Here is a 27,642-nt window from a genome sequence, read left to right on the forward strand (position 1 = left end):
GAGCCAGGGAATATATGTGGTGAAGTATATGTGGAGGTGAGTTGATAGTGTATGAGAGAGCTAAATTATCTTAAATATGGGGGAATATATTAAATAGCTAAAACTTTTATAAAAATCAAGAAATAGCACTACAAACTATACTTAGAAATATAGTGGTAACTAGAAAAACAAGTGAAAAAGCTTTAACTTCTTAGCTCAGGAGAGCGAAAATTACTAATGAGGAAGATAGGACAGGCTATTAGATTTTTTAAAAATTCGGCTTTATTGAGACATAATATATGTACAATAAAATGTATGTATTTTAAGAGTACGGCTTTATGTTAGATTTTACAGGTGTACGTACCCGTGTAACAATTGTGCTCCAGCTGTGAATATGTCCATAATCTCAAAATGGTTTACTTGTACCCCTTTCTAGTCAGTCCACTCCATTCCTTGGCTCCAGGCAACCACTGATCTGCTCTTAGTCATTATGGATTAGATTAGTCTTTTCTAGAGTGTCAATCAAATGAATTATAAGTTGTGTGATATTTTGTTTCTGGGCTTTTGTCAGCATGTTTTTGAGATTCCTCTACGTAGATTGCATATAAAGGTAATTTTTCCCCCGGTGGTATTCTGTTGTATGGGATATACCATGATTTGTTTTATTCATTCACCTGTTGAACATTTGTTTAACATTTGGTCCAGTTTTTGGCTATTATGAATAAAGTTGCTGTGAACATTTGTGTACAAGTCTTTGTGTGGGCGTATGGTTTAGTTTTAGTTTTGGCATATCAGTCTGTGATCTGTTGAGAGTTAAGTTTTTTTGTTTATTGTGTGAAGTAAAGATTGTATCTCATTCTTCCTCCGTAAGGCTTTCTAGGGTTCCACATTATCTGTTGAAAAGATTATCCTTTCCCAATTGAATTACCTTGGCACTTTTGTTCAAAATCAGTTGACAAAATCAATAGATGTTGAGTCTCTCTCTGGATTTATATCTATTCCATTAGTCTGTATTCCTATCCTTAATGAGAATATGACACTGTTGAATACTTTAACTTACAGTAAGTTTTGAAACAGGTAAGTCCTGCAGCTTTGTTCTTTAAAAAATCGTTTTGGCCATTCTAAGTCCTTTGCCTTTCTAGAATTAACTTTTCTGTGAAAATAAAAGATTGCTGGGATTTTGATTGGGATTTCATAGAATCTGTAGGTGAATTGAGAAGAATTGTCATCTTAATATTTAATCTTTCATTCCCTGAGCAGGTTACATCTTTCTGCTTATTTAGGTTTTCTTTAATTTCTCTGAGCAGTGTGTTTTAGTTCTTAGTGTATAGTTCTTACACATATCCTGTTACATTTATTCCTAAATGTTTCATGTTTTTTGATGCTATTATAAAAAGAAATTGTTTTTTAATTTCTATGTCTGTTCTTCATTACCAGCATTTAGTAATATATTTAATTTTACTTTTCTGAACTTGTATCTCATTTACTGAAGTCGTCTTTTAGTTTTAGTGGCTTTTTATTTTAAGATGGCTTAGGATTTTCCTTGTGCATAGTCATGTCCTCTGTAAATAGAGGTACTTTTCCTTTTTGATTTTTTTTTTTTTTTGCCTTTTATTTGTTTTCTTATTGCACTGGCTAGGACTTTCAGTACATTGTTGAAAAGAAGTGGTGAGAACAGATGTATTTGGTTTGTTCTCAACTTTAGCAGGAGGATCTTCTACTGTTAAGTATGATGTAAACTGTAGGTTTTTTGAAGATGCCCTTTATTAAGACAAGGATATTTCCTTGTAGTTGTAGTTTACTGAGTTTTTATCATGAATGGGTGTTGAATTTTGTCAAATGCTTTGTCTGCATCTAGAATGATGATTGTATGATTTTTTTCCTTTTTATTCTTAACATTATGAATTATATTGATGGGGTTTTGAATGTTAAATTAGTCTTATATTCCTGGGTTGAACTGTGCTTGGTCATTGTGTGTTCCTTTTTAATGTATTATTAATTTTTATTAAGGAATTTTTTAAATTTTGTATCTGTTTTTGAGATACATTGGTTTTTAGTTTCCTTGTAATGTCTCTGCCTAGTTTTGGTGTCTGAGTAATGCTGGCTGCAAAAAGCAAGTTGAGAAATGTTTTAATGAATATTATATTTGATATACCACAGACTACTATTACATAATTCAGCTGATACATAATTATGTACTCTGCTGTTGTGTAGCTTAGTACTCCTTGGGTTGTAAGAAACTCAGTTCAAACTAATTGATATAAAAGTGTTTATTAGCTTAGTGGCTCTAAACTAGGACTTCAAACTTGGCTAAATCCAAGTCTATAGATGTTTTTGTCAGTAATACGCATCTGTCTGTATCTGTTTTCTTTTGTTATTTAGTTTCTCCATGTTGGGAGAGAGTTAGTTCCCATCAGCCCCAGGGTTATACGTTACATAGACCTTGAGATTGCAAAATGAGAGAGTCCCTCTGACTCCTGGTGCCTATAACAACATGTTTGAAAGGACTTTGTTGCCCCTACTTGAATCACATGTACCCAGTCACGTTGTGTAGGTCATGGGGTGGCAGACCACAGCCTGCTGGCCAAATTCTGCCTACTGCCTCATTTTTTAAAATAAAGTTTAGTTGGAACACAGTTATGCGTGTTTGGTTCTGTGTTATCTAGGGTGCTTTCGTGCTGTAACAGCTAAGTAGTTGCTACAGAGACTGTGTGGATTGCAAAGCCTAAAATATTTACTTTACAGGGAGAGTTTGCTAGTCTTTGGTCTAAGGGTAAGGGATACTCCAGCCAGGCTGTGTTAATTGGTTGTGGAATCAGAGCCCCTTGATTGACAACTCTGGTATAATCACAGTGAGGGAAGGGGAGCTATTTCCAAAAGGATTCATTCTTCCTAAAAGGAAAGAATGCCAGACACCTGCCTCCCCAGTAAAAAAAGAGCTTGTTTATTACATCCGATTTTTTGTTCTGTTGTGTAGACTTAAGTTAAACATGGTTATGTGTGTTTTCATATTGACATAGATGTTAATAGAATAATATACTAATGTAGGAGATACAGAAGTTTGTAAGGATAGAATCACTAAGTTACATGAAATATAAAGATAAGAGTCTGTGAAAAATGTAAATTGATGAGTTATAATTTTTCTTTTCTCAGATGATGAAACACGCCTGGGATAATTATAGGATGTACGGGTGGGGACATAATGAACTCAGACCTATTGCAAGGAAAGGACACTCCACTAATATATTTGGTAAGTTTACTTTTTCTAAGTACTGTTTTCATTTTCTACCTTTATTTTTAAAGTAGGATCTAACTGTTTAGGTACTTCCTAAAATCTGAGTGCAGTAGTCCCCCCCTTATCTAATGTTTTGTTTTCCCTGGATTCAATTACTTATAGTCAAGCTTGGTCCAAAAATACTAAATGGAAAATATCAGAAATAAACAATTCATAAGTTTTAAACTGTGTGCCTTTCTGACTAGCATGATGAAATCTCATGCCATCCTGCTCCCTCCAGCCTGGGGTGTGAACCGTCCCTTTGTCCAGTTTATCCTGCTCATTAGTCACTTAGTAGCCATCGAGGTTACCAGATCAGCTGTGGAGGTATCACAGTGCTTGTGTTCAGGTAACCCTGATTTTACTTAATGATGGCCCCAAAGTATAAAAGTAGTGATGCCAACAATTTGGATTTGCCAAAAAAGCTGTAAAATGCTTCCTTTAAGTGGAAAGGTAAAAGTTCCTGACTTAGTAAGGAAAGAAAAAAATCATATGCTGAGGTTGTAAAGATGTAAGGTAAGAACAAATCTTCTATTTGTGAAATTGTGAAGAAGAAAGTAGAAATGTGTGCTAGTTTTGCTGTCACACCTCAAACTGTAGAAGTTATGGCCACAGTGCAGTTAGTACTTAGTTAAGATGGAAAAGGGATTAAATTTGTACAGTAAGATATTTTAAGGAAAGAGAGACCCCACATTTACGTAACTTTTATTGCAGCATATTATTGTAATTGCTTTATTTTGTGATTATTATTAATCTCATACTGTGCCTAATTTATAAATTAAACTCTACCATAGGTATGTATGTATAGGAAAAGAACATAGTATATATAGAGTTCAGTGCTATCCAGGGTTTCAGGCAGCACTGGGTATCTTGCAATGATTCCCCTTTGGATAAGGGAGGACGACTGTATTTCTATGAAACTGTAACTTGAAGCAACTTTTTTTTTTTGGCAAGTTTCAGTCAAGATTTAGTTATACTTGCTTTGGAAAACACAGATATGTGACAGATTTTCTATTTACATAGAGATTGTTTAGTCATTTATTTGAGTATTTTGAAGCTTCTTCTGCATTGTTATTCTTTACTATCAAGGAAGATAGGTGCCTATTTCTATTTTTTTTTTTTTAACACATGCCAATTCTAATACTCACACATTTTAGAGGAGGAGGAAAAGATGGGAAATTCCAGTAGTACTATCGATGTATGTTAAAAAAAAAAAAGTATCTTGCCCAGGGTGATTTGGTTGGTAAGTTGAGTGAGTTATATTGTATATTTCTAGTTCCAAGGGGAACATTAGCAGTGTGTGTAGGGATGGAGGTTTGGGGAAGAGCTGTGTTTAGAGTTTGCCCTAACTTTCTGCCTCTCTTGACTTCAGGTCACTTGTTAAACTTCTCAGTGTAAAAGAGTAAGTTAACTTACTTACTAACTTAACTAACAGCTTTTACTTAACTCAAGGATTAGTCTTGAGAATTACTGAGCTGTTTTTTGTAGTCTTCACTTCTTTCCCCTATTTTAAAGCCTTCTTGATGTGATGTATATCTTTTAAATAATGGTAGGTGAAGGCAAGAAAATATTAATGGGGTTAGAAGGCACATATATTAGTCATATGCAGTGCAGTTGTCTCTACCACCACAGTAATCCAAGTAATATTTTTTTTATTGTGATTCTGGAAGAATTTTTCTAGTTCTACGATTTCTCTTATAATATGTTTGATGCTTGATTGTTTTCTGTCAAAAAAGGAAATGGCTGAAAGGATAATTTCTCCTGGGTTTGAGAGATGTTGGAATGGAAGGATAATGGAAAAAATTTTCTTTTAGATAATCAAAGTCACCAGTGATCTCATATATGACATTGAAGTTAGCAGCTATCATTTAATGAAATAAAGGTTATTTCCTCAGCAGAGGTTACAGATGAAGGAGTTCCTGTTGCTTTATGAATGCCACAATGAGACATTAGTGTAGTAAAAGACACTGTATTTAGTGATTAATTAAAATTAGATCCTCTCTTCAAGTAACCATCCCTGTATATTAAACTCAGTGGTAAATTCTGAGCCCTTTTAAAAACTTGGAATATAAACATGTATTGAAAATGAGTTGGATGTTAATTTTCTGCTTGGTCTTTTAAGCCGTATTTCTTAGAACATCTAATGTACTAACACTTACCAGATGGATACTAATCCTAGGCAAGGTAGTAGGTAAATAACATACGTTTATTTTATTTAATCATTGCAATAACTGTGTAAGGAAAGATTGCTGAATTTTAAATCCTAATGGGTAACTTTTGACTTAATGTTTTTTTCTTTTTAAAAATAATAGCATTTTTTTTTTTTTAATGGAAGGTGGTTTTAATTTGTGGTAATTTTGTCAGACTTCTTCAAAAGTGACCTTTGTAGATCACTATTGGTTAGATTGGTAAATGATGACCAGGGCATGGCAGGTTCAGATTATTGTCAGGGTAGTTCTTGCCAGTTGGTCATTAGGAGCACTCAAGCTGATTTACTGGGTAAAGTTATTTTTGAGGTCTTAGAAATTAAAGGAGCTTAGAGTTGGAAAGGGAGACTTCACAAAATGAGTCTTTTAACTTGGTACAAAAGCAAGATTTTGTCAGCTTTAGTCCTCCCTTTCTGAGGGATTACCACATAAATGAATAGCAATTAAGTATTTTATAATACAAAGTTTAAATTTTCATTGAGGCATGAGGACAGTTATTTGCTTTAGAGATTCTGTAACTGGGTTTGTGAATAAAACTGCATCTTCCGTTAGAACAATCGTCACATACACATTAATAGTATTAACATTAACAATCTTTCTATAGTGCTTACCGTGGTGGACTGAATCCTGTCCCCTGTAAATTCATACACTGAAGCTCTAACTCCCAATGTGACTGTATTTGGAGATAGAGCTTCTAGGAGGTAATTAAGATTAAATGAGGTTGTAAGTTTGGGGCCCTAATCAGATGGGGCTGGAACCCTCAAAGAAAGAGAAGGAGACCTACAAGCTCTCTCTCCCCATGCCACGTACATCAAGGAAAGGCTACGTGGGTATGATAACAGCAGGAAGGTGGACATCTATAAACCAAGAAGAAGGTGCTCCACTAAAAACTAGAATCTTAATCTTGGACTTTCAGCCTCCAGAACTGTGAGAAAATAAGTTTCTGGGCTGTCTGAGCCTCATAGTGTATGGTGTTTTGTTATGGCAGCCTGAACAGACTAATAAACTAAGCACTATGTGCCAGGGACTGATTTAAGTGATGCATGTGAATGAGCTTATTTAGTACTCACAACAGTTCTATGAGGCACTTGCTATTATTACTGTTCCCATTTTACAGATGAGGAAACTGAAGCACAATTAGGGTTAAATGACTTGCCCAAGGTCACACAGCTTCTAAATAATGGAGCACTTGAGCTGTATCCTCCCCACTCTATATCTCATATTCTTGCTAGTGAGTATGATTTGGCATTTAAAAAAAAAAATCTGTTTTTCACTTTTTTGTTTAAATAGAAGTCTAAGCAAAGGGTGACCCCTAGTTCTGAGTGTCTCATTTGACATCCCAAATTCAGTATGCTTTTACAGAATCAGAATCTTAAAGAGTTGGAAGGAACTTTACAAATCTAGCCTATTACTGTAGGAACATATAGGCAGGTATTGAACCCTTAATCACAATATTCTAGATTATAAGGAAAACAATTTAAAATTTGTCTATTTCCTTTTCTTAGCCTTGATTATTAAAACATTCTTTTATATGGTAACGGAAATCATATTCCTCTGACTTCTGCCTAGTTCGTGCTTGGCATCAGAGGGTTTTTTATGTGCAGATAACCAAAAATCCATTTTAAAATGGCTTAAACTAAAAAAGAAATTGAATCAGATCAATGATCCTCTAGAGTAGATCTGATTCCAGACTAAGCTTTTTTCTTTATCTCTTTCCTCTGTTTTCTTCTGTGTGTTTATGTCTTCAGACTGGCTTCTTAGGTGGGATGGCTGCAGCACCTGGAAACTTCGTATCACACATCTATAGAAACTACCACATCTATAGAAACTACCACATCTATAGAAAAGAGAACACTGTAGTGAAGAGAGCACCTGGTTTTCTCAAAAACCACTTTTTTTTTTTTTTTTAATGTATTTGGGCCCTGTGTCCATCCTTGACCCAGATGCTATACCCAGAGGGATGGGATAGATTCGTTTGGCTTTGCCTGGTTAGGGCTCAGCTGTAACTTGTGAGTGGGGAGAGGAAAATGTTGTTAGACATAAGTTAGCACTGGTAGTAATTTTTCCAACAGTGATTAATAGTCACAATGAATTACTTTTACTTAGATATTCTGGAGATTGAAAGATTTTTGTTAGGGATAAATCTCTTTGCATTTAAAATAATTTTGATTTGGAAAAGAAGTATTAATTTGATTTTACAATGCTTTTTGAAGTGTGTCTTGTTTTCCATGTGTGTATGTATAAACTCTTTTTGTCATTTCTAATTTGCTAATGATTTCTAATATTTTGTTGAGGATTTTGTATTCATATTTTGGGAGGCATATTGTTTTGTATTTTTTCTTGTATTATCTTTGTCTTGTTCTGGTGTCAGTGTAATATTGGCCTGATAAAATGAGTTTGGAAGTGTTCTCTGCTCTTTATTTTTCTGGAAAAGATTGTGTACTGCTGGTTTTATATTTTCCTTAAATTTTTGATACAATTTGCCAGTGAAATAACCTGCCTCTGGAGTTTGTTTTTTTGTTCTTTGTTTTAATTTTTTCTGGGAGGTTTTTAAACTATAACTTCAGTTTCTCAATTTCATTTCCTCTGTAAGGACCATTAAGTTTACCTATTTCACCTTGGGTGAGTTTTGGTAGTTGGTGATTTTAAGGAATTGGTCTGTTTCATCTAAGTGGTTGATTTTATGTGCATAGAGTTGTTTGGAGTATTGATACCTTTTGAATATTTGTGGCAGCTGTAGTTTCATTTCTAATATTGCTAATTTGTGTTTTCTCTTTTTTTCTTTGTCAGTCCTACTAGAAGTTTACCAATTTTATTTATATTTTCAAAGAAGCAACTTTTGCTTTCCTTATTCTTCTTGATATTTTCTCTGTGTTTTCAATTTCTTTGATTTCTGCTCTTATCTTTTATTATTTCCACTCTTCTGTATTTTTTGGGTTGATTTTGGTTTTGCTGTTCTAGTTTCTTGAAGTAGAAGCCTAGAGTAGTTTAAAGATCCTCTTTTCCAGTGTAAGCATTTAGTGCTATTAATTTTCTGCTAAGTGCTGCTTTAGCTACATCCCAAAGATTTTGATATGTTGTGTTTTCATTTTTATTCAATTAAGTATGTTTTAAAACTTCCTTTGAGTTTGTTGTTTAATTACTAAATGCTTAGAGGTTTTTCTGTTATCTTTCTGTTACTGATTTCTAACTAAATTCTATTATGGTCAGAGAATATACTTTGGTTCCATGTCTTTTAAATTATTTGAGATTTACTTTATGACCCAGAAACACTCATCTTGGCGAATGTTTATTTGTGGTTGAAAAGAGTGTGTATATGTGTTGTGACTGTTATTCGGTGTAGAATGTTTTATTCATGTCAGTTAGAGCCCATGGGTTAATGGGGTTGTTCAGGCTCCCTCTGTCTGGTTTGCTGTCTAGCAGTGCTGTCAATTACTAAGAGAGGGGTGTTGAAGTTCCCAACTCTAATATTGGATTTCTTTCTTACTCCTTTCAATTCTATCAACTTTTGCTTCATATGTTTTGAGATACTCTTGTTAGATGTTTACACATTTAGGATTATTATGTCTTCTTGGTAGCACCACCAAAGCCCTAATACCAAAAGCAGACAACAATATTACAATAAAAGGACACTATAGACCAATGTCCCTCATGAACATAGACACAAAAATCTGTGACCAAATTAGATTTACCTTAGTAACTCTAATTCAGCAATACATTAAAAAATAATACCTCATGACCAAGTGGAGTTTATCCTAAAATGCATAGTTGGTTTAACATTTGGAAATTAGTTAATGTAATTGAAGACATTAAGGGCCTAAAAGAGGAAAATCATATGATCATTTCAGTAGTTGCCAAAAAAGCATTTAACAGCACTTAATATCCATCCATAGTAAAAACTCTCAGTAAACTTGGACTAGAAGGGAGCTTTCTCAACCCGATAAAGAGCCCATTAACCACCACTATGCCCCCAACACACACACCCAAAACCAAACAAATGTAAAAAATCCCCACGTGTAATGTTGAAAGACTAGACGCCATTCCCTAAGATTGTGAACTAGGCAAAGATATCTCTGTTCTCCAAGTTTTATGTAACATTACATATGAGGTCCTGGCCAGTGCAGTAAAGAAAGACAGAGACAAAAATATACAAAGATTAAAAACAGAGAAGTACAACTATCTTTACGTGTAGTCAATATGATTGTTCATGAAGAAGATTCTAGGGAATCTACCAAACCACAAAAAAGCACTAGAACAAATAAACAAATTTAGTAATAAGGCCATAGGATACAAATTCAATATCGAACATTAATTATATTTCTAGATGCTAGCAATAAAGATTACAAATGCAAATTTAAGATAATATCATTTGCAGTAGCATAAAATATAGGAAGTATATGTGGATGAATTTAACAAAATATGTGCAAAACTTGTACACTGAAAACTGTGATTATCATGAGAAATTTAAAAGGACTTAAATGAAAAAGTTGCCATGTTTATGAGTTGGAATACTCAATGTTGTGGAAATGTCAGTTCTCTTGAAATTCAATATTTAGGTTTAAAGCAATCCCAGTAAAAATTACTTTTCCATATAAATCAAAGTAATTTTTTAAAAGGTAGGAAAAAGTTGAAGGATACACACTATTTGATTTTAAGATTTACTATAAAGCTTCAGTAATGAGGACAGTATGGTTTTAGCATTACGTTATATGTAGAAATCACTGGAAAAGAATAGAAATAGAACTGCACATACATTTTAAATTGATTTTTAACAGGTGCTGAGGTATAATTCAGTGGGTTTTATAGCAAAGTCTTTCCAACAGGTGGTGCTGGATCAGTTACATATTTGTATAGAAAAATAAAAACCTTGACTCTTCAACGTAGTACACAAAAATGAGCTTGGAAATGGGTCACAGATTTAAACGTAAAAACTAAAAATATGAAATTTCCAGTAAAAAGCATTTAAGAAAATCTTTGTGACCTTGAAGTAAGCAAAGAGTTTTCAGATACAAAAAGAATAAACCATGAGAAAAAAAATTGATAAATTTTATTTTATGAAAATTAAAAATTTCTGCTCTCCAGAAGACATTAAGGAAATGAAAAGGCAAGCCTCAGAATTAGAGAATATATTTGTGATATATGTATAAGGATGTATTCAGAATATGTAAGTAATTCTCCACTAAAGAAGGTAAACGAATAAGCCAATAAACACGTCAGTCACAAGGGAAATTAAAATTCAAACCACAGTGCAGTTTCTTACACAGCCATTAGAATGAATAAAATTAAAAAGACCAGTAATGTCAAATATTGACAAGGATGGTAGAACAACTAGACCTCTCATACCCTGCTGCTGAGAGTGTAAAATCATCCACTCTGGAGAGCATTTGTCAGTCTTTCATAAAGTTAAACATAAACTTACCGTACACCTGGCAAGTACATTCCTAAATATTGCCTCGATGCTCATGAATGAGATCAGATAATAGTTTTAGTTCCTTACTAAGTTACATTTTTGCATCAATGGTATGCAGAATTTGTAAGTTGAATTTTAAGCTCTCTTTTCCTATGTCATATAAAAATTTATATAGGAGTTACTATCCTTAAAATTAAAATAGAATTTATTCTGTGAACCTTTCAGAGTATGATACTTTCATAGCAAGTAGCTCTTTGAAAATTATTAATTTCCTCTGTTTCTTGGTCTGTTTATATTTAGATTATCTGTTTCTTCTTTCATAAGTCAAAATAAAACCTATTTTCTTAGAAAATCATCAGTTCACTCATTTTCAAATTTATTTGGAAACTATGACTAAACTGGGCTTTTAAAAATAGTTTTCTTCATTTCCTTTGTATTTGTCTATTAATGCATTCTCAGTTCCTTTCTTGTGTTTTTATATTCCTTTGACTACTTTTTAAAAATTAGTTGTAGATATATTTTATAGTTCTTTTCATAGCACCATTTCTTGAATTTATTATTTTGGCAGTTTTCTTTCTTTTTTTTTCTTAAAAAAATAATTTTTTAAATTGAAGTATAATTGATTTACATGGTTGTATTTCTGGTGTACAGCAAAGTGATTCAGTTATACATATATATTCTTTTTCATATTCTTCTTCATTATAGGTTACTACAAGATATTGTTCCCTGTATTATGTAGTAGGACCTTGTTGTTCATCTATTTTACATATGGTAGTTTGTATCTATTAGTACTTATGTGTACTAATCTCAAACTCCTAATTTATCCCTCTCCCTCTTTCACCATTGGTAACCGTAAGTTTTTTTTTTTAATGTCTGTGAGTCTGTTTCTGTTTTGTAAATGAGTTCATTTGTATCACTTTTTAGATTCCACATGTAAGTGATAACAATATATGTCTTTCTCCATCTGACGACTTCACTTGGTATGATGATCTCTAGGTACATCCATGTTGCTGCAAGTGGCATTATTTTAATCTTTTTTGTGGCTGAATAGTATTCCACTTTATATATATATACCATATCTTCTTTACCAGTCATCTGTTGACAAGCATTTGGGTTACTTCCATTTCTTGGCTATTGTAAATAGTGCTGTTGTGAACACTGGAGTGCATATATATTTTTGAATTAGAATTTCCTCTGGATATATGCCCAGGAGTAGGATTCCTGGATCATATGGTAAGTCTATTTTTAGTTTTTTAAGGAATCTCCATACTGTTTTCCATAGTGGCTACACCAAATTACATTCCCACCAACAGTATAGGAGAGTTCCCTTTTCTCTGCACCCTCTTCAGCATTTATTGTTTGTGGACTTTTTAATGATGGCCATTGTGATTGGTGTAAGGTGATAGATACCTCATTGTAGTTTTGATTTGTATTTCTCTGATAATTAGTGATATTGAACATCTTTTCATGTGCCTATTGGCCATTTGTTTGCCTTCTTTGGAGAAATGCCTATTTAGATCTCCTGCCCATTTTTTGATCGGATGGTTTGTTTTTTGGTTATTGAGTTGTATGAGCTGTTTGTATATTTTGGAAATGGAGCCCTTGTCAGTCACATTGTTTGCAGATATTTTCTCATTGTCCATAGGTTGTCTTTTTTGTTTACGGTTTCCTTTGCTGTGCAAAAGCTTGTACGTTTGATTAGGTCCCCCTTTATTTCTAATTCATCAATTTCTGCGTTTAGCTTTTCTGATTCTTCTACTTTGTTACTCAAGTTTGTCATTCTTTTTCTTACTTCCTCAGTAGAATGTTCAGAATGTAGTTGTTTTCATTTGTTCTTATTAAGCAGTATCAAATTTTCGAGTTACAAGGTTTTCTCTGAGAACTGGTTTAATTGATTCCCATGTTCTCATAATAAAAGTTTATTAATGTTTTAAATGTTCTGTAGTGTCATTTTAATTCTTATTTGACCCAAAGTAGTTTTAGACTTTTAATTTTTTTCCAGTTGAGATCTGGAGTTGTCTAGGTAAACAGTCATAGTGATTAATTTCAGTTTTGCCTTTCTCTTCCTTGTACTGTTTAAGCTCATGGCACAAACTTCTCCTTTTGGAAAACCAGAATTGGTACAAATATGTGGGTCAGGCCTTTTTTCCATTTCACAGTAGTCAGCACCTTAGAGAAACATGAACTTACAGGACTAAATAACTAACTAGAGAACTGAGCATCAGTACATATAAAAATTGAAATAACAAAAACAGTTGCTCTTATGGATTTAAAATAAGCATGATAATAATTGTGGACAAAAAGAGATACATATTCAAGTGTTTTTATGCAAGAGATATGGATATATGGTTGATTAAATGGCTTGATAGAATTTTTGTTATCTTCATAAAAAGCTGAGGATCAAGAAAAGCAAAAGGAAAGTGTCTGTAATAACACAGAACACATATTCTGGTTAACACCAACATGAAGGGAGCTGAGTGGGGAGAAAACCAAGGAATTATCAGAGGGTGGTGTATTTGTCTTGTTAGTGAGAATATACACTTCTTGATAAGTTAAAGAAATTATTAGAAACACGTGGATAAGAAAATATGATTTAAGTTAAGGAGAACCATTATAAGAACAAATTTGTATAGCTGTAAACCAGAACAAGAAAACAGTATTTACTCAGGAGAAAAAGGAGTGAAATTAGAAAGGAAAGAAAAGAAGGACTAGGAAATAGAAAATGTGAACTAAGTAGTGTCGAATGCCGACTTCTGAAATATCACCAAGATAACTTTTTGATAAGACAAAGCTGAGTTTAATGCTTACCATGGTAAGGGAGATCACTGCCTCACCAGAGCCCTAGTAAGTCTTCAGATGGGAAGGACAAAGCTGAGATATGTATTGAGATTTTAAGTCTAGTTTAACGTGGGCCTTTCAGCTCAGGGGTTATGATTGATTATAGCTTGGATATGATCGGGTAAGGATCGTGATATAACATTTTAGGATTGCGAAACGGATAATTTAGAAGGAAAGGGTTTAGAGTTTCAGAGTCTTAACCATCATATGATACTTTGTGTTAAAAAGTTGATGGGTCTTCCAAGTATTTCCTGGAATAAACAGTAGTTTATTTTGCAGCATTTCTCTCTGAGCAAGAGTTTCCTAGAACAGTAAACTCATGTTGATGAAGACAATGTAATAGTAAAGTCATGTAGATGTAGACAATAAGCTGTGTGGGTGATTTTCATTCTCAGAAGGTAGAAATAATAACTGCATTTCTGGGGTTAGGGAGGACCCAGCTGCTCCCTATTATTATTATTACACTACTAGATTTGTTTTGCTAGTATTTTATTCAAGATTTTTGCAGTTACATTCATTAGTAAGATTGTCCTGTTCTCTTTTCTTGTGTTTACAGTATCTGGTTTTGCTATCAATTGGGCTAGCTTTGTTGAAGTAGTTCCTTGCTCCCTGAAGCATTTTCTGTAAGATCAAGATGGTATCTTTCTTGAAGATGGGTAGATCTTTCTATTTTGATTTTCTCTACTCACGTTTTATTTAATGACTTTCAATATACTCAATGTGCTTTACCTGCTTTTTGGTTGTTAAGGATTAAATTATAGTTTATATTCTACCATGATTTATAATATAGCCTTGTTATACTTCTATTATTATTTAAAGTGTATTTTTTTTTTTGCCCTTTCTATTAATTTGAACCAAAAGAGCATGGTTACCACCCTCCCCCTTTCATAAACTAATCTTTTTTTTTTAATCTACCTCAGTTAAGTAGATAGATATCTCATATTCTGACCAGGAAGAAAACTAAGGAGAATTTTAATTTAGTTTTCCTTTATCTTTTTATTAGTTAGCAATGTGTCATCTTTAGGAAAATATTTTAAACAATATATATTATCTATTATGGAAAAGTGAACCACGTTGGATATTCTTTTTCATCCTTACATTCCTACTTTGATTTACTTTTTATATATGAGAAATTAAAATAGGTCTTATATGAAGGACATCTTTTTAATGACAGTTTTTCCCCTTCCAATTTAGGAAGTTCACAAATGGGTGCTACTATTGTAGATGCTTTGGATACCCTTTATATCATGGGACTTCATGATGAGTTCCGAGATGGGCAAAAATGGATTGAAAACAACCTTGATTTCAGTGTGGTAAGTATACAATTGATAATGTATCTGACTGAGTGTGAAAAGGCACAGTCTTACCATAGTTTTGATCATTATACTAGCAGTTTAAGGAAATCCTAAGTCCCCTTTCTTCTTTCGGTATTGTCTCTTGTTTAATTTTTGTATAAAATATGCATCCTTTTTCACCATTTTCCTTTTACTTTTCTTGCCCTTATCATTTAATGCAAGGTGTTAAATGTGTTAAGAGTTAGGAAAAAAAAAAAAACCACACACATTGAACTCGAAATATCAGGAAACCATCAATTACCTTTTAAATAATAAGTGTTTTATTATTTTTTGAAGATGTGATGATTTGGCACATCTTTGATGAGCCTTCATATTTAGGCCTGTGCTCATGCTTCCAGCATTTTGGCATAGTTTTAACTGGTACTGCTTAGGTTCGAAGCCCAGCACAGCTACATTTCAGTGCTGCTTGGGAAACTTACATGCTACTTATTCCTTCTAAATCTGTCATTAAAATTATAATCCTATTGCAGTATTGTGAGAATTATTTGGGATAATCTGGTACATATTAAGTATTCAGTAAATGATAGCAGTTATTTTCATTATTACCAGTCTTCACCTAAAAGATGTGTGTACTTCTTTGTCATATTCATAATCACCTTTCATGATATTTGTATTTACCATTCCTTCTGACTGTAGTGAGAAGCGGCTTGGTTATGTGTTTTTGTCTTTGGTAGACTCTGAATCATTTAAATTGTGATTTAAGTCCATAATTATTTCTTCTCTGATGCCTTTCCTGATGCTAATTAGACAAAAACTGATCACTTTCCTTTATGTTATTTTAGCATTTTGGACATACCTCAATTAGAACAATTTTTTTTTTTAATCAGTTAGGTTTAAGTTTGGCTCTGAATGGCAGAAAACCTAGTGTAAAATAGCTTAAATAAGATAGATGTTTATTTCTCTTTCATGCAAATCAAGTGCAGATATAAGCAGTTTAGAGCTGGTTTGGGTAGTTCCTCCATGACCAAGGACCTAGGTTCCTTTGTCTTACTGCTCTGTGAGCTTCAGTGTAAAGCTTCAACCTCATGATACGAGATGATTCCTCAAGACAAGGTGGGTAAACCTTCCTAGCTGCAGAAAGGAGGAAGGTACAGAGAAAAGATACGTGATGTTCAGAAGTTGGTTACTCCAGTTTTGCTTGTATATCATTGAGTGGATTGTACTCATAAGGGCTCGCCTTACTGTAAAAGGAGGCTGAGAAATGTAATTTTTTTTCTTGTATAGTTATGTAGCCCTTATAGATTATGCTTTTTGTATCTTATTTAAGAAATTCTTTCTCCAAGATCATGAAAATGTATTCCTATATTTAATTCTGAACATTTTAAAGTTCTACTTTTGCATTTAAGTCTTTAATCCTTATGTAGTTGATTATGTAGGTAGGGTGAGATAGCAACTGTCAACTGATCCTAGCACATTTATTTCCCTGCTATTTTTACATGCCACATTAGTCATATATTAGTTATATTAGTCTGTTTTTTCTACTGGCTTTTCTCTTTATCTCTACATCAGTATTTTAGTAGTCTAGATATTTACTGTAGTCTTAACTACACTATTTTTACAAGAAGCTTGATAGCTATATCTGAATCTTGATATTTGATCTCGTTCTACTAGGAAATTATCTTAGCAATTCTCAGTTCTTTGTTCTTGTAAGTTTTGGAAGACGATGTTGAGATTTTGATGAAGATTGCTTGCAGTTTATAAATTAATTTGGAGAGAATTGGCATTTGTGAATCTCACTCCTGTTTGTTAACATGGCATCTTTATTATGCTTAATAATTTGTTGGTATATCATTGTATCAGTTGGCTCAATCAAGAACTGGAACTGTATAGTTTTTTAAATTAGAGGATTTAATGTTTAGAATTGCTGACCAATTAATGGGGAACTGACAAGACAAAAAGAGAACATTGTGGTATTCCAAGAGGTAGGAACTGCAGTAAAGAATTGCCATGCCTGGATCTGTACGAATAATGGGAAGTGGTTGAGATCATTAAAATTCAGTAGCTTGGGCCTCAGGCTATTTCAGAACTGGGACTTAGACCTTTGAGGAGGGGGTAGCCAGCTAGAGCTTGGTATCTGTAAGGGGCATAAGGAGGCTGATTTGGGGAATGTGTATGTGGCGGGGGAACTGTAACCTGGAACTAACTGCCACTGTCATGGTGAAAAACCACGGCTGCTTTGATACTGTCAGAAACTAAAGGCAAACTGGAAGGAGTAAGTTCCTTCTCCTTCCTTCAGCCTTGTATTATCTTTGTAGAACCTCCTATTGGCAGGGCCTATAAGGGAAATGAGAAATGCATTTGAGGAGTTCCAATTTCAGTGTACCAAAGTAAACTGTAGAAGGATGGATTTGAAGCTGAGAAAAAAATGGCTTAATAATCAGCACAGTCATTTTCCACTCTTTTACTTTTAACCTTTCTGTGTCATATATGTTAGCTGTATATTTTACCTATAGTGTGTACTTAGATTTTGTTATTTTTGTCTAGTCTTGGAGTCTTTTAACTGTTAAGTCTGAAATGTTAACATTTAGTATGATAATATATTTTTAGAGTTGGCTTTTCCATCATTGTTTTGCTGCCTATATTATTATTGTACTTTTCATTTGCTTTTATTTTCTGTCTTCCTTGTTTTGGATTAAATTACTCATGTCTGTTTTCCTCTACTAGTTTTTAGTTTAAATCTCTTTTTCCCTCTATTAGTTTGACTTTATACTTTCCATTTCCACTTATTTTGGGGTTACCATTAAAATTTTAATATGTATACTTACCAAAGTTTAAAATTAACCAATTTCTCTATTCTTCTGAGAAACATAAGAATCTTAGAATGCTTTAATTTAGCTTATCTCTCTCTTGTCTTATTGGTAATTGTTGTCTAGTTGGTCTCGACTTACATTTGAAACTTCCCTATTAAATAATGAGTGAATAAATAAATTACTATATTTATTGAGTGCCTTCTCCATGACATAGTTCTAGATCTATGGATATAGAAATGGAAAAAAAAACAGTTATCTCTAATTTATTCTAGTGTATATTCTAGTTTTGGGAAAAAAATCGTAACTATATATTCAAGTTCTGTATAGCATGTCAGATAGTGATATGTGCTCACTCTTAAAGAAGAGTAAGTAGAATTGGAGTAAGTGTTGGTGAGAGATTGCTGTTTTATGTCCAGTGGCTACTGAAGGACTCTTGTTATGGTGACATTTTTGAGAAGAAACCTAAGGAAAGCCATGTGGATATCAGAGAGCCAAGTTCTCTCCTAATAGGTATTATAGCTGAGTATAGAATTAGAGGTTGATTATTTTCTCTTAATCTTTTAAAGATACAGTTCCATTGTCTTCCTGTTTCTTTATGCTATTGAGAAGTACGCTGTCAGTTTAATTTTAAAAGATAATCTTTTTCCTCTTGTTTTAATATTTCCTTTTTTTTTTTTTTTTTTTTTTTGCTTTGTTGTTCTGGAATTCCATTACCATGTATTTGTATTTAGATTATTCCTTAAAGGACTCAGTGTTTTATCAGCCTAAAGACTTTTGCTTTCATCAGTTCAGGAAGATTCTCAGTCGTTACTCCTGAGAATAGTGCCTCTGCTTCATTCTCTCCCTTTTCTCCCTCTAGGACTTCTTTAAATTTCTGTCTTTTATGAGGGAAGGTATAAATTTTACAAATAATTACATAGTATTCAGATGATGATAAGTATTAATTGGGGAAATAATACAATGTAAGTGATATTAGTGATGAGGATTTCTTCACTATTTTATATGGTGTCGTCAGAAAAACTTTCTAAGTGAAATTTGCTTGGAGATCTGCAGATAAAGTATAAAGACTGATGCAGAAGTGAGTTTGACAATTCTTGAACTGTATGTAGACCCATTTGGTAACAATAAAGTGAGTAAAAGGAATATTGGAAGGAGATGATGTCAGAGAGGTTGTGAGGAACCTGATTATGTTGGATCTTATAAGTCATTTTACTTTGAGTGTAGCCAGAAGTCATGGTAAGGGTTTGCACAGATTAGTGACCTAAGCTGACTTAAGATTGAAAATGTTCATCACCACTGTCGGCTGTATGGTGCTGAATAAATGGAGTGCTGGGAGGAGGGCATGAAGTCAGGGAAACTGATTAGAAGGTATTATTGTTCTAGTGAGTGAGAGAGAGAGGCCCTCTCTCCCTCTTTCCCTTCCTTTCTATGTTTAGTGAAATGTCTATTGTGTACCCTGCAGTGTACTATATACTGGGAATATGTGAAGTAATATAAACCACTTGCAGTCAATTCTAGCCACCAGAACATGGTGGGATGACAGTTATGTTATTAAAAAATTACATTGTATTGTGAAAATTCTACATTAGGGAATTATGCTTGTGTTAGCAAATGATGTCTTCTGCCTATGAAAGTTGGAAAGACTTCAGGGTAATATATAAGTTCTGTTTAATTTTTATTTAAAAATTAATTATAAATGGTATTTATTAGTCAGTTTTGTATATTCTTTAGATTCTTTGGTCAGTTCTTTGCCACTTCTATTTTTCTTTCCATGTATTAGAGTCTTTCTTAGCAATATCTTTAATCCATATCTAAATGCAAACCTATAGACTATGTGGTAAAGTTATAAATATTGCTATATTTGTGGCAAATTTCCTTCTGTATGTTGTTTGCCTTTTAATTTTGTTCATGGTTTTTTCTTATAAGTAATTTCTATTGTGGAGAAATTCAAGCCTATCATCATTTGTTACCAATGCTGTTGATTTTAGCCTTACAAAGAAGCTTTCTCCAAGAAGTATAGAGATTGTCACATTTATTCTACTTTTTATTGCAATTTTTCTATATGTACTTCTAAATCATTTGGATTTCATAAATATATATATAATATGAAATGACTATCCAAATTGATTTCTTACCTACAAGTCAGTTTTTTTGGCATTATTAATTGAAAAGCCCATCATCTAACATTATTTTTTGGTACCTCCTTTAACACTGGTATAGTTATATCCAGAAAAATATTGAAAATTCATGAAGAGAGCTAGAAGTGAAAATAGACATTACAGAGTAGTGATTAGAACAGAAAAAAAAGGACCAGTAAGGGAGAGCACCATTCCAGAATTTAAGAAACAGAGGCTTTCATGAGGGAGAATTGTCAACAGCATTAAATAGCTTGATAATTTCGCAGTGAGGCACATGAAAATGGCCCATTGGTTTTGGCAGTTAGGAAGCTGTGGTGACTAATAGAGGAGTTTCAATAATGTTAACAAATGAGAGGTGAGATTGCAGTTGCATGAGAAATGAAGACTTAGAAAGTGGAAAAAAAATTCTCAATGTGTTTGTGAGGAACAAAGGAACTATTGAAGATTTTTGAAACCTCTACAGCTTTACGTATATATGAATATTTTCAATATGTTTTCACAGAATTCAGAGGTGTCTGTTTTTGAAGTCAATATTCGATTTATCGGAGGCCTACTTGCAGCATATTACCTTTCAGGAGAGGAGGTGAGCAAAATCAAGTAATATATTGTTTGTGGGGAAAAGGTTGTGAATGAACCTTAGTAAAATGAAAGATTTCCCTAGCAGCATGTCATCTTTTTACTTTTTATTTTATTTTACTTTTTCCGGAGGGGGTAGGTAATTAGGTTTTGTGTTTTGTTTTTTTTTTTTTTCAAATTTATTTATCTTTAATGGAGGTACTGGGGATTGAACCCAGGACCTTATGCATGCTAAGCATGCACTCTACCACTGAGCTATACCCTCCCCTCTAGCATGTCATCTTTTTTAATTGTCTGATATTGAACTAATCTACAGGTTTGCTGAAATAACTAGATCTTCAGATAGAGCTCTGTTCCTTGGGAATAATGATTTTTCCATTTTGAGAATCTCAGTAAAACAAATTCATCACAGATTCTAGCATTATATGCACATCTCCTTTGTAGGAGTGATACTTCTCTAGGATTTTGCCATTGTAATTAATTACATGGTTGAAACAAAGGGAGAAAATAAATTAATAAGATTGGAATTAAGTGAATCAGTAAGAATGAGTGTGGATCTTTCATAAGTCTAAAAATTAATAAAAATGCCTATTTGGAAATTGAATGCAATTTATTGCTATGAATTAAAAAAACAAAACAACAACTCTGGATTCTCCTTTCTGGAAATCTTGGTGTGATACTCAAAGACATACTTGAGATGTACAGTGGTGGGGAAGTGGGTGTGGGAAATTCCTTTTTACTACTCAGATGAGTTAAAGGATGGGGTTGGAGAATATGAGAAAGAGAAACTAAAGGAAGAGGTTATAGTCATTTCCCTTTTGTTTTCTGAGAAACTACTTTGCCCTTATATTTAATTGGTTTCTTGGTCTAAATGATTGTAAAAGCTCTTTGTAAATTTAAGAAAATGCATCTTTTGTTTATAGGTATTATAAAGATAGATTTTAATGTCTTCAGTTTTTTTTGTTTTTTGTTTTTTTTGACATTTAACTTTAAAATAGTCATTTTTAGGATTGCTTTTCCATTTATGGCTTCTAGATTTTGGTCCTTAGAAAGCCTTCCCTATGTCTAAATTATTACAAAACAAAAATTCCTACTTTTTTGGATTTTTATGATTGTATATGCTTATATTTAAATATTTCATCTATCTTTGTGTGCTTTTGTCTGCAAAGAGTGAGATACCCATGTACTATTATTTTTTTAGAAGAAATATGTTTGAAGATAATGGCATTAATCTATAATACTAGATAAATAATATTTATCTTAAAGTGTAATTTTACTGTCAGACTTTACTGTGTACTTTGTACTGTGTACTGTGTACTTTGATTATATCTCCAGCCTATCTTTCTGTTGTCAGGACACTTCACTTCCCATTTAATAAAATAAAAGAAAATATTTATACTCTGGCAAAGAGGTTTTCAGACTGCAATGTTTATCAAGATCACATAGTGTGTTTTATAAAAATGAAGATTCCAAGCCCTATTCATAAGACTGTTACTCAGTTGGTTTAAAGTGGAGACCATTATTTATGTTTTTTATCAAGTACTCCTTGTTAAAGGTGCTTTTGGAAACTATAGTTCTATACTTTGAGAGTCTCTGACCTAGCTTATATGAATAAAATCATTGTATATTAATTGATAGGATTTTTTTTGTTCAGGGTTGTTGAGATTTTACTTATTACATAGAGTAAAATTCACCCACTATAGTATATACTTTTACAAGTTTTGACAGTACATGCAATCTAGTAACCACCAGCACAATCAAAATATGGACCTCTGTCATCCTAGAAAATTCCCTTTTACCATTTTATGGTCATCTCACCCCATACTGCCAGCCTCTGGTAACTGCTAATCTGTTTTTTGTCCCTGCAGTTAGGAATATTGGCTTCTTTCATGTAGCACAATGCATTTCAGATTTATCCACGTATTTAGTAATTCATTCCTTTTTACTGCTGTATGGTATTCCGTTGTGTGGCTATAACACAGTTTATCCATTCACCAGTGAATCTGTTTTTAGTTTTGGAGATTATGAATAAAACTGCTATAAACATTTTAGTGTAGGATTCTGTGGGACCATAAATTTTATTTCTCTTGGATAAATATCTAGAAGTAGGATTGCTGGATCAAACAGTAAGTAAATTTTGGAAGAACCTGCCAGACTCTTTTCCAGTAGTTCCCTTCCATCATGATCAATATTGAGAGTTTCTTTATTATTTTTAGCTATTCTAATAGATATGTAATATTATCTCATTGTGGTTTTATTTTCCTTTTCTCTAGTGACAAATCACGTTGAGTACCTTTTCATGTGCTTATTTGTCATTCATGTCTTCTTTAATTGTTCAGATCTTTTGCCATTAAATTTTTTTTGGTTTGTTTTCTTATTACTGATTGTTGAGAGTTTTTTGTATATTCTGGGCATAGGACTTTTATAACCTATGTATTTATAAATATTTTCTGTCTATGGCTTTTCAGTGAATTAAAAGTATCTTGAATTGAGGTTGTTACATCTTGAAGTAGTCCAGTTTATTGTTTTCATCTTTTGTAGTTTGTCCAATTGGTATTTTATTTAAGAAATGTCTGCTTAATCCAAGGTCACAAAGAGTTTCTGTTGTTTTCCTCTGAAAGTATTATAGTTTTACTTTACTATACTTTTAAATCTATAATTCATTTTGAGTTAAATTCTATATGCTGTGAGGTATAGGTTGAGCTTCATTTCTTTCCATATGGATATCCAAGAATTCTAGCACCCTTTATTGAAAAGACTATTCTTTCTCTATTTAATTGACTTTGCACCTTTCTTGAAATCAATTAACGATACATGAAATCAGTTGACCAAGCGTGGGTCTACTTCTAGACTCTGTTCTGTTAATCTGCATTTGTCCTTTTTCCGTTACCATACTGTGTTCATTATTATAGCTTTATGGAAGTGAAATCATCATGGTCTTTATGGTCTTGTAATCTGGTTGTGTGTTTTCCAACTTTGTTTCAAAACAAAATTCTTTAGACTATTCTAGTTTTATTTTCTGTATAAATTTTGGAATCAGTTTGCTTGTTTCTACAGAATATCTTACTGGGATTTTGATTGGTATTACATTGAGTCTATAGATAAGTTTAGGGAAAATTGATATCTTAACAATTTTGAGCCTTCCAGTCCATGAATATATCTTCCCATTTATTTAGTCCTTTAATTTTCTTCATTGATGTTGTAGGTTTTACAGCTCCTATACATATTTTGATGGATTTATACCTATTTCATGTTTTTTTTGGTGCTAAGTGGTATTGTATTTTAAAATTTCAGTTGCTAATTGTACATTGCCAGTATATATAAATACAGTTGATTTAAAAAAAAACTTCTATAATAAAGACTTAAGATTTTCAGCTGGCTCAAGATATTTTGTTTTTCTCTAGATAACTTTCCTGATACTATCATTTTAAAAAACTGTGGTAAAATGCACATAACTTAAAATTTTTCATATTTAAGTGTACGGTTCAGTGTCACAAAGAACATCATTCACATTGTTGTGCACTGTGCAATTTATTTTTATTTTGACCTTATACCCTGAGGTTATCGTAAATTCACTAGTTAATTCTAGTCACTTTTAAGTGGATTTTGATACATACTTTTGGAATTTCTTTGTAAACAATCATGTAATCAATGAACAGAAATGTTTTATTTCTCTGCATAGAGAACAGTTTTGTTTGTATAGTTCTTTTATTTCTTTTTCTTGCTGTATCACATTGCCTAGAACCTCCACTAAGTACAAAGTTAAATGGGAGTGCTGAGAGTGGACTTACTTGCCTCATTCCTGATCTTAGGAGAAGAGCATTTCGTCTTTCATCAATAAGCGTAATGTTAGCCATAGGTTTTTTGTAGATGTCCTCTGTCATCTTGAAGAAGTTCCTTTCTATTCCTATTTGCTAAGATTTTTAAAATCAGGAGTGGATATTGAATCTTGTCCAATGTTTTTATGGCATTTAATTAGATGATTATATGCTGTTTCTTCTTTATATGTTGATAATGTGAATTATGCTGTTTGATTTTTTTAAAGAAGATATATGTTTTTATTGAAGTATAGTCAGTTTACAATGTTGTGTCATATTTGATGTATAGCATAATGTTTCAGTCATACATGTATATACATATATTTCTTTTCATATTCTTCTTCATTATAGGTTACTACAAGATGTTGAATATACTTCCCTGTACTATAAAGTAGAAGCTTGTTGTTTATTTTATATATAGTAGTTAGTAGCCGCTAATCTCAAACTCACAATTTATCCTTCCCCTCTAGTAACCTTAAGTTTGTTTTCCACATTTGTGTCCTTTTTTTAGATTCCACATGTAAGTGATGTCATATTTTTTTTCCCCTCTTTCTGGCTTACTTCACTTAGTATGAAGATCTGCAGGTCCATCCATGTTGCTGCGAATGGCATTATTTTCTTTTTTATGGCTGAGTAGTATTTGTGTGTGTATGTGTGTGTGTGTGTACTGTACAGTCATCTGGATAAAGTCATCTGTTGAATGGACATATAGATTGTTTCCGTGTCTTGGCTATTGTAAATAGTGCTGCTATAAACATTGGGGTGCATGTATCTTTTCGAATTAAGAGTTTCTTCCAGATATATGCCCAGGAGTGGGATTGCTGGATCATATGGTAGCTCTGTTTTTAGTTTTTTAAAAAATCTCCATACTGTTTTCCATAATGGCTACATCAAACTACATTCCCACCAACAGAGTAGAAGGGTTCCCTTTTCTCCACACGCTCTCCAGCATGTATCATTTGTGAACATTTTAATGATGGCCATTCTTACTGGAGTGAGGTGACACCTCATTGTAGTTTTGATTTGCATTTCTCTGGTAATTAGTGATATTGAGCATCTTTTCATGTGCCTACTGGCCATCTGTATGTCTTCATTGGAGAAATGCTTGTTTAGGTCTTCTGCCCATTTTTGGATTGGGTTGTTTGGTTTTTTTTTATTAACTTCTGTGAGCTATTTGTATATTCTGGAATTAAAGCCCTAGTCAGTCGCATCATTTGCAAATATTTTCTCCCGTTCCGTAAGTTGTTGTTTTGTTTTGTTTATGGTTTCTCTTGCTGTGCAAAAGCTTATAAGTTTAATTAGGTCCCATTTGTTTATTTTTGCTCTTATTTCTATTGCCTGGGTAGACTGCCCTAGGAGAACATTTCTAAGATTTATGTCAGAGAATGTTTTGTCTATGTTTTCTACTAGGAGGTTTATAGTGTCTTGTCTTATGTTGAAGTCTTTGAGCCATTTTGAGTTTATTTTTGTGTATGGTGTGAAGGAGTGTTCTAAGTTCATTGATTTACATGTGGCTGTCCAGCTTTCCCAACACCACTTGCTGAAGAGATTGTCTTTTCTCCATTGTATATTCTTGCCTCCTTTGTGGAAGATTAATTAACTGTAGGTGTGTGGATTTATTTCTGGGCTCTCTACTCTGTTTCATTAAACCTTATGTCTGTTTTTGTGCCAATACCACACTGTTTTAATTACTGTAGCTCTGTAGTATTGTCTGAAATCTGGGAGAGTTAATCCTCCAGCCTCATTCTTTTTCTTCAGTATTGCTTTGGCAATTCTGGGTCTTTTGAGATTCCCATATAAATTTTAGGACTATTTATTCTAGTTCTATGAAGAATGTCCTAGGTTATTTTATAGGAGTCACATAAAATCTGTAGATTGCTTTGAGGAGTATGGGCATTTTAACAATATTAATTCTTCCAATCTAAGAGCATGGGATATTTTTCCATTTCTTTAAATCATTCTTCATTCTTTAATCATTGCTTTATAGTTCTCTGTGTGTAAATCTTTCATCTCATTGGTCAGATTTATTCCTAAGTATTTTATTTTTTTGATGTGATTTTAAAAGGAATTTTTTAAACTTTCCATTTCTGATATTTCATTGTTATTGTAAAGAAATGCAACAGATTTCTGTATGTTAGTCTTGTATCCTGCTACCTAACTAAACTTGTTTATCAGCTCTAGTAGTTTTTGTGTGTAGTCTATAGGGATTTCTATTATATAGTATCTTGTCTGCCTATAGTGACAGTTTTACCTCTTCTCTTCCATTTGGATCTCTATTATTTCTTTTTCTTCTCTGATTGCTATGGCTAGGATTTCCAATACTATGTTGAAAAGAAGTGGTGAGAATGTACATCCTTGTCTTGTTCTAGATTTTAGCGGGAAGACTTTCAACTTTTCACCATTAAGTATTATATTGGTTATGGATTTGTCAAAAATAGCTTTTATTATGTTGAAATATGTTCCCTCTATATGCATTTTGGTTAGTTTTTACTCATGAATGGATGTTGAATTTTATCAAATGCTTTCTCTGCATCTGTTGATGATCATGTGATTTTTGTCCTTTTTTTGTTGATGTGGTGTATCACATTAATTGATTTGCATATGCTGAATCATCCTTTTTGACAGTCTTTATAATTTGTGTTAGACCACTTACATTCAGTGTAACTATTAATACGGTTTTATTAAAATCTACTGTTTCTATTCTTTTCTGTTTGTCCTAGTTTTTTCCTGTTTGTTCCATCTGGTTCCTCATTCCTCTTTTCCTTTTTTTCTACTCAATTTTGTTTTATTTTTTGGTGATTCTCTTTTATCTCTGATTGCCTCACTACTTAAACTTAATTTTTTCTTCTTTTTTTCTTTTTTTTTTCATTTTTTCAGTTTTATTAGGTAGAATTGTTACAATTTGACTGCACATATACAATGTATTGCATATAAATACATAAACACAATATACTACACTTTTTTAAAATTTACATCTATGTACTGTTCATTGTTTCTAAGAACGTTTAGAGCTTTAGTTTTTTAAACTTGCATAGTTATCAAAGGAATAAAGCCAACCACAAAATAAGAATTAATTCAAAAATATACATACACCCAGCTATTAACAGCAACATTATTTATAATTGCCAAGATATGGAAGCATCATAATTGCACATCAATAGATCAATGGATAAAGAAGATGCAGAATATATATGTAATGGAGTACAAATCACCCATAAGAAAGAAGGATATTTTGCCATTTGCAGCCCTTCACTCACTTTTTTTTTCCACTTCAAAAACCAGAATTGAATAACTGGT

The 27,642-nt window shown here is 32.8% G+C and overlaps 1 protein-coding gene across 3 annotated transcripts in view; it reads left to right on the forward strand.

Moving 5' to 3' along the window:
• MAN1A2 (mannosidase alpha class 1A member 2) overlaps window positions 1-27,642 on the forward strand; it is a 149,158-nt gene that overhangs the window by 32,891 nt on the left and 88,625 nt on the right. For all 3 annotated transcript variants that reach the window (XM_031457900.2, XM_010980687.3, XM_031457899.2), the window contains exons 3-5: window positions 3,133-3,229; window positions 14,903-15,021; window positions 20,454-20,534. In XM_031457900.2, the coding sequence (XP_031313760.1) occupies window positions 3,133-3,229; window positions 14,903-15,021; window positions 20,454-20,534 (297 nt within the window). The remainder of the gene's footprint in view (window positions 1-3,132; window positions 3,230-14,902; window positions 15,022-20,453; window positions 20,535-27,642) is intronic.

This window comes from Camelus dromedarius, chromosome 9 (genome assembly GCF_036321535.1).
Source record: "Camelus dromedarius isolate mCamDro1 chromosome 9, mCamDro1.pat, whole genome shotgun sequence".
Lineage (NCBI taxonomy): Eukaryota > Metazoa > Chordata > Mammalia > Artiodactyla > Camelidae > Camelus > Camelus dromedarius.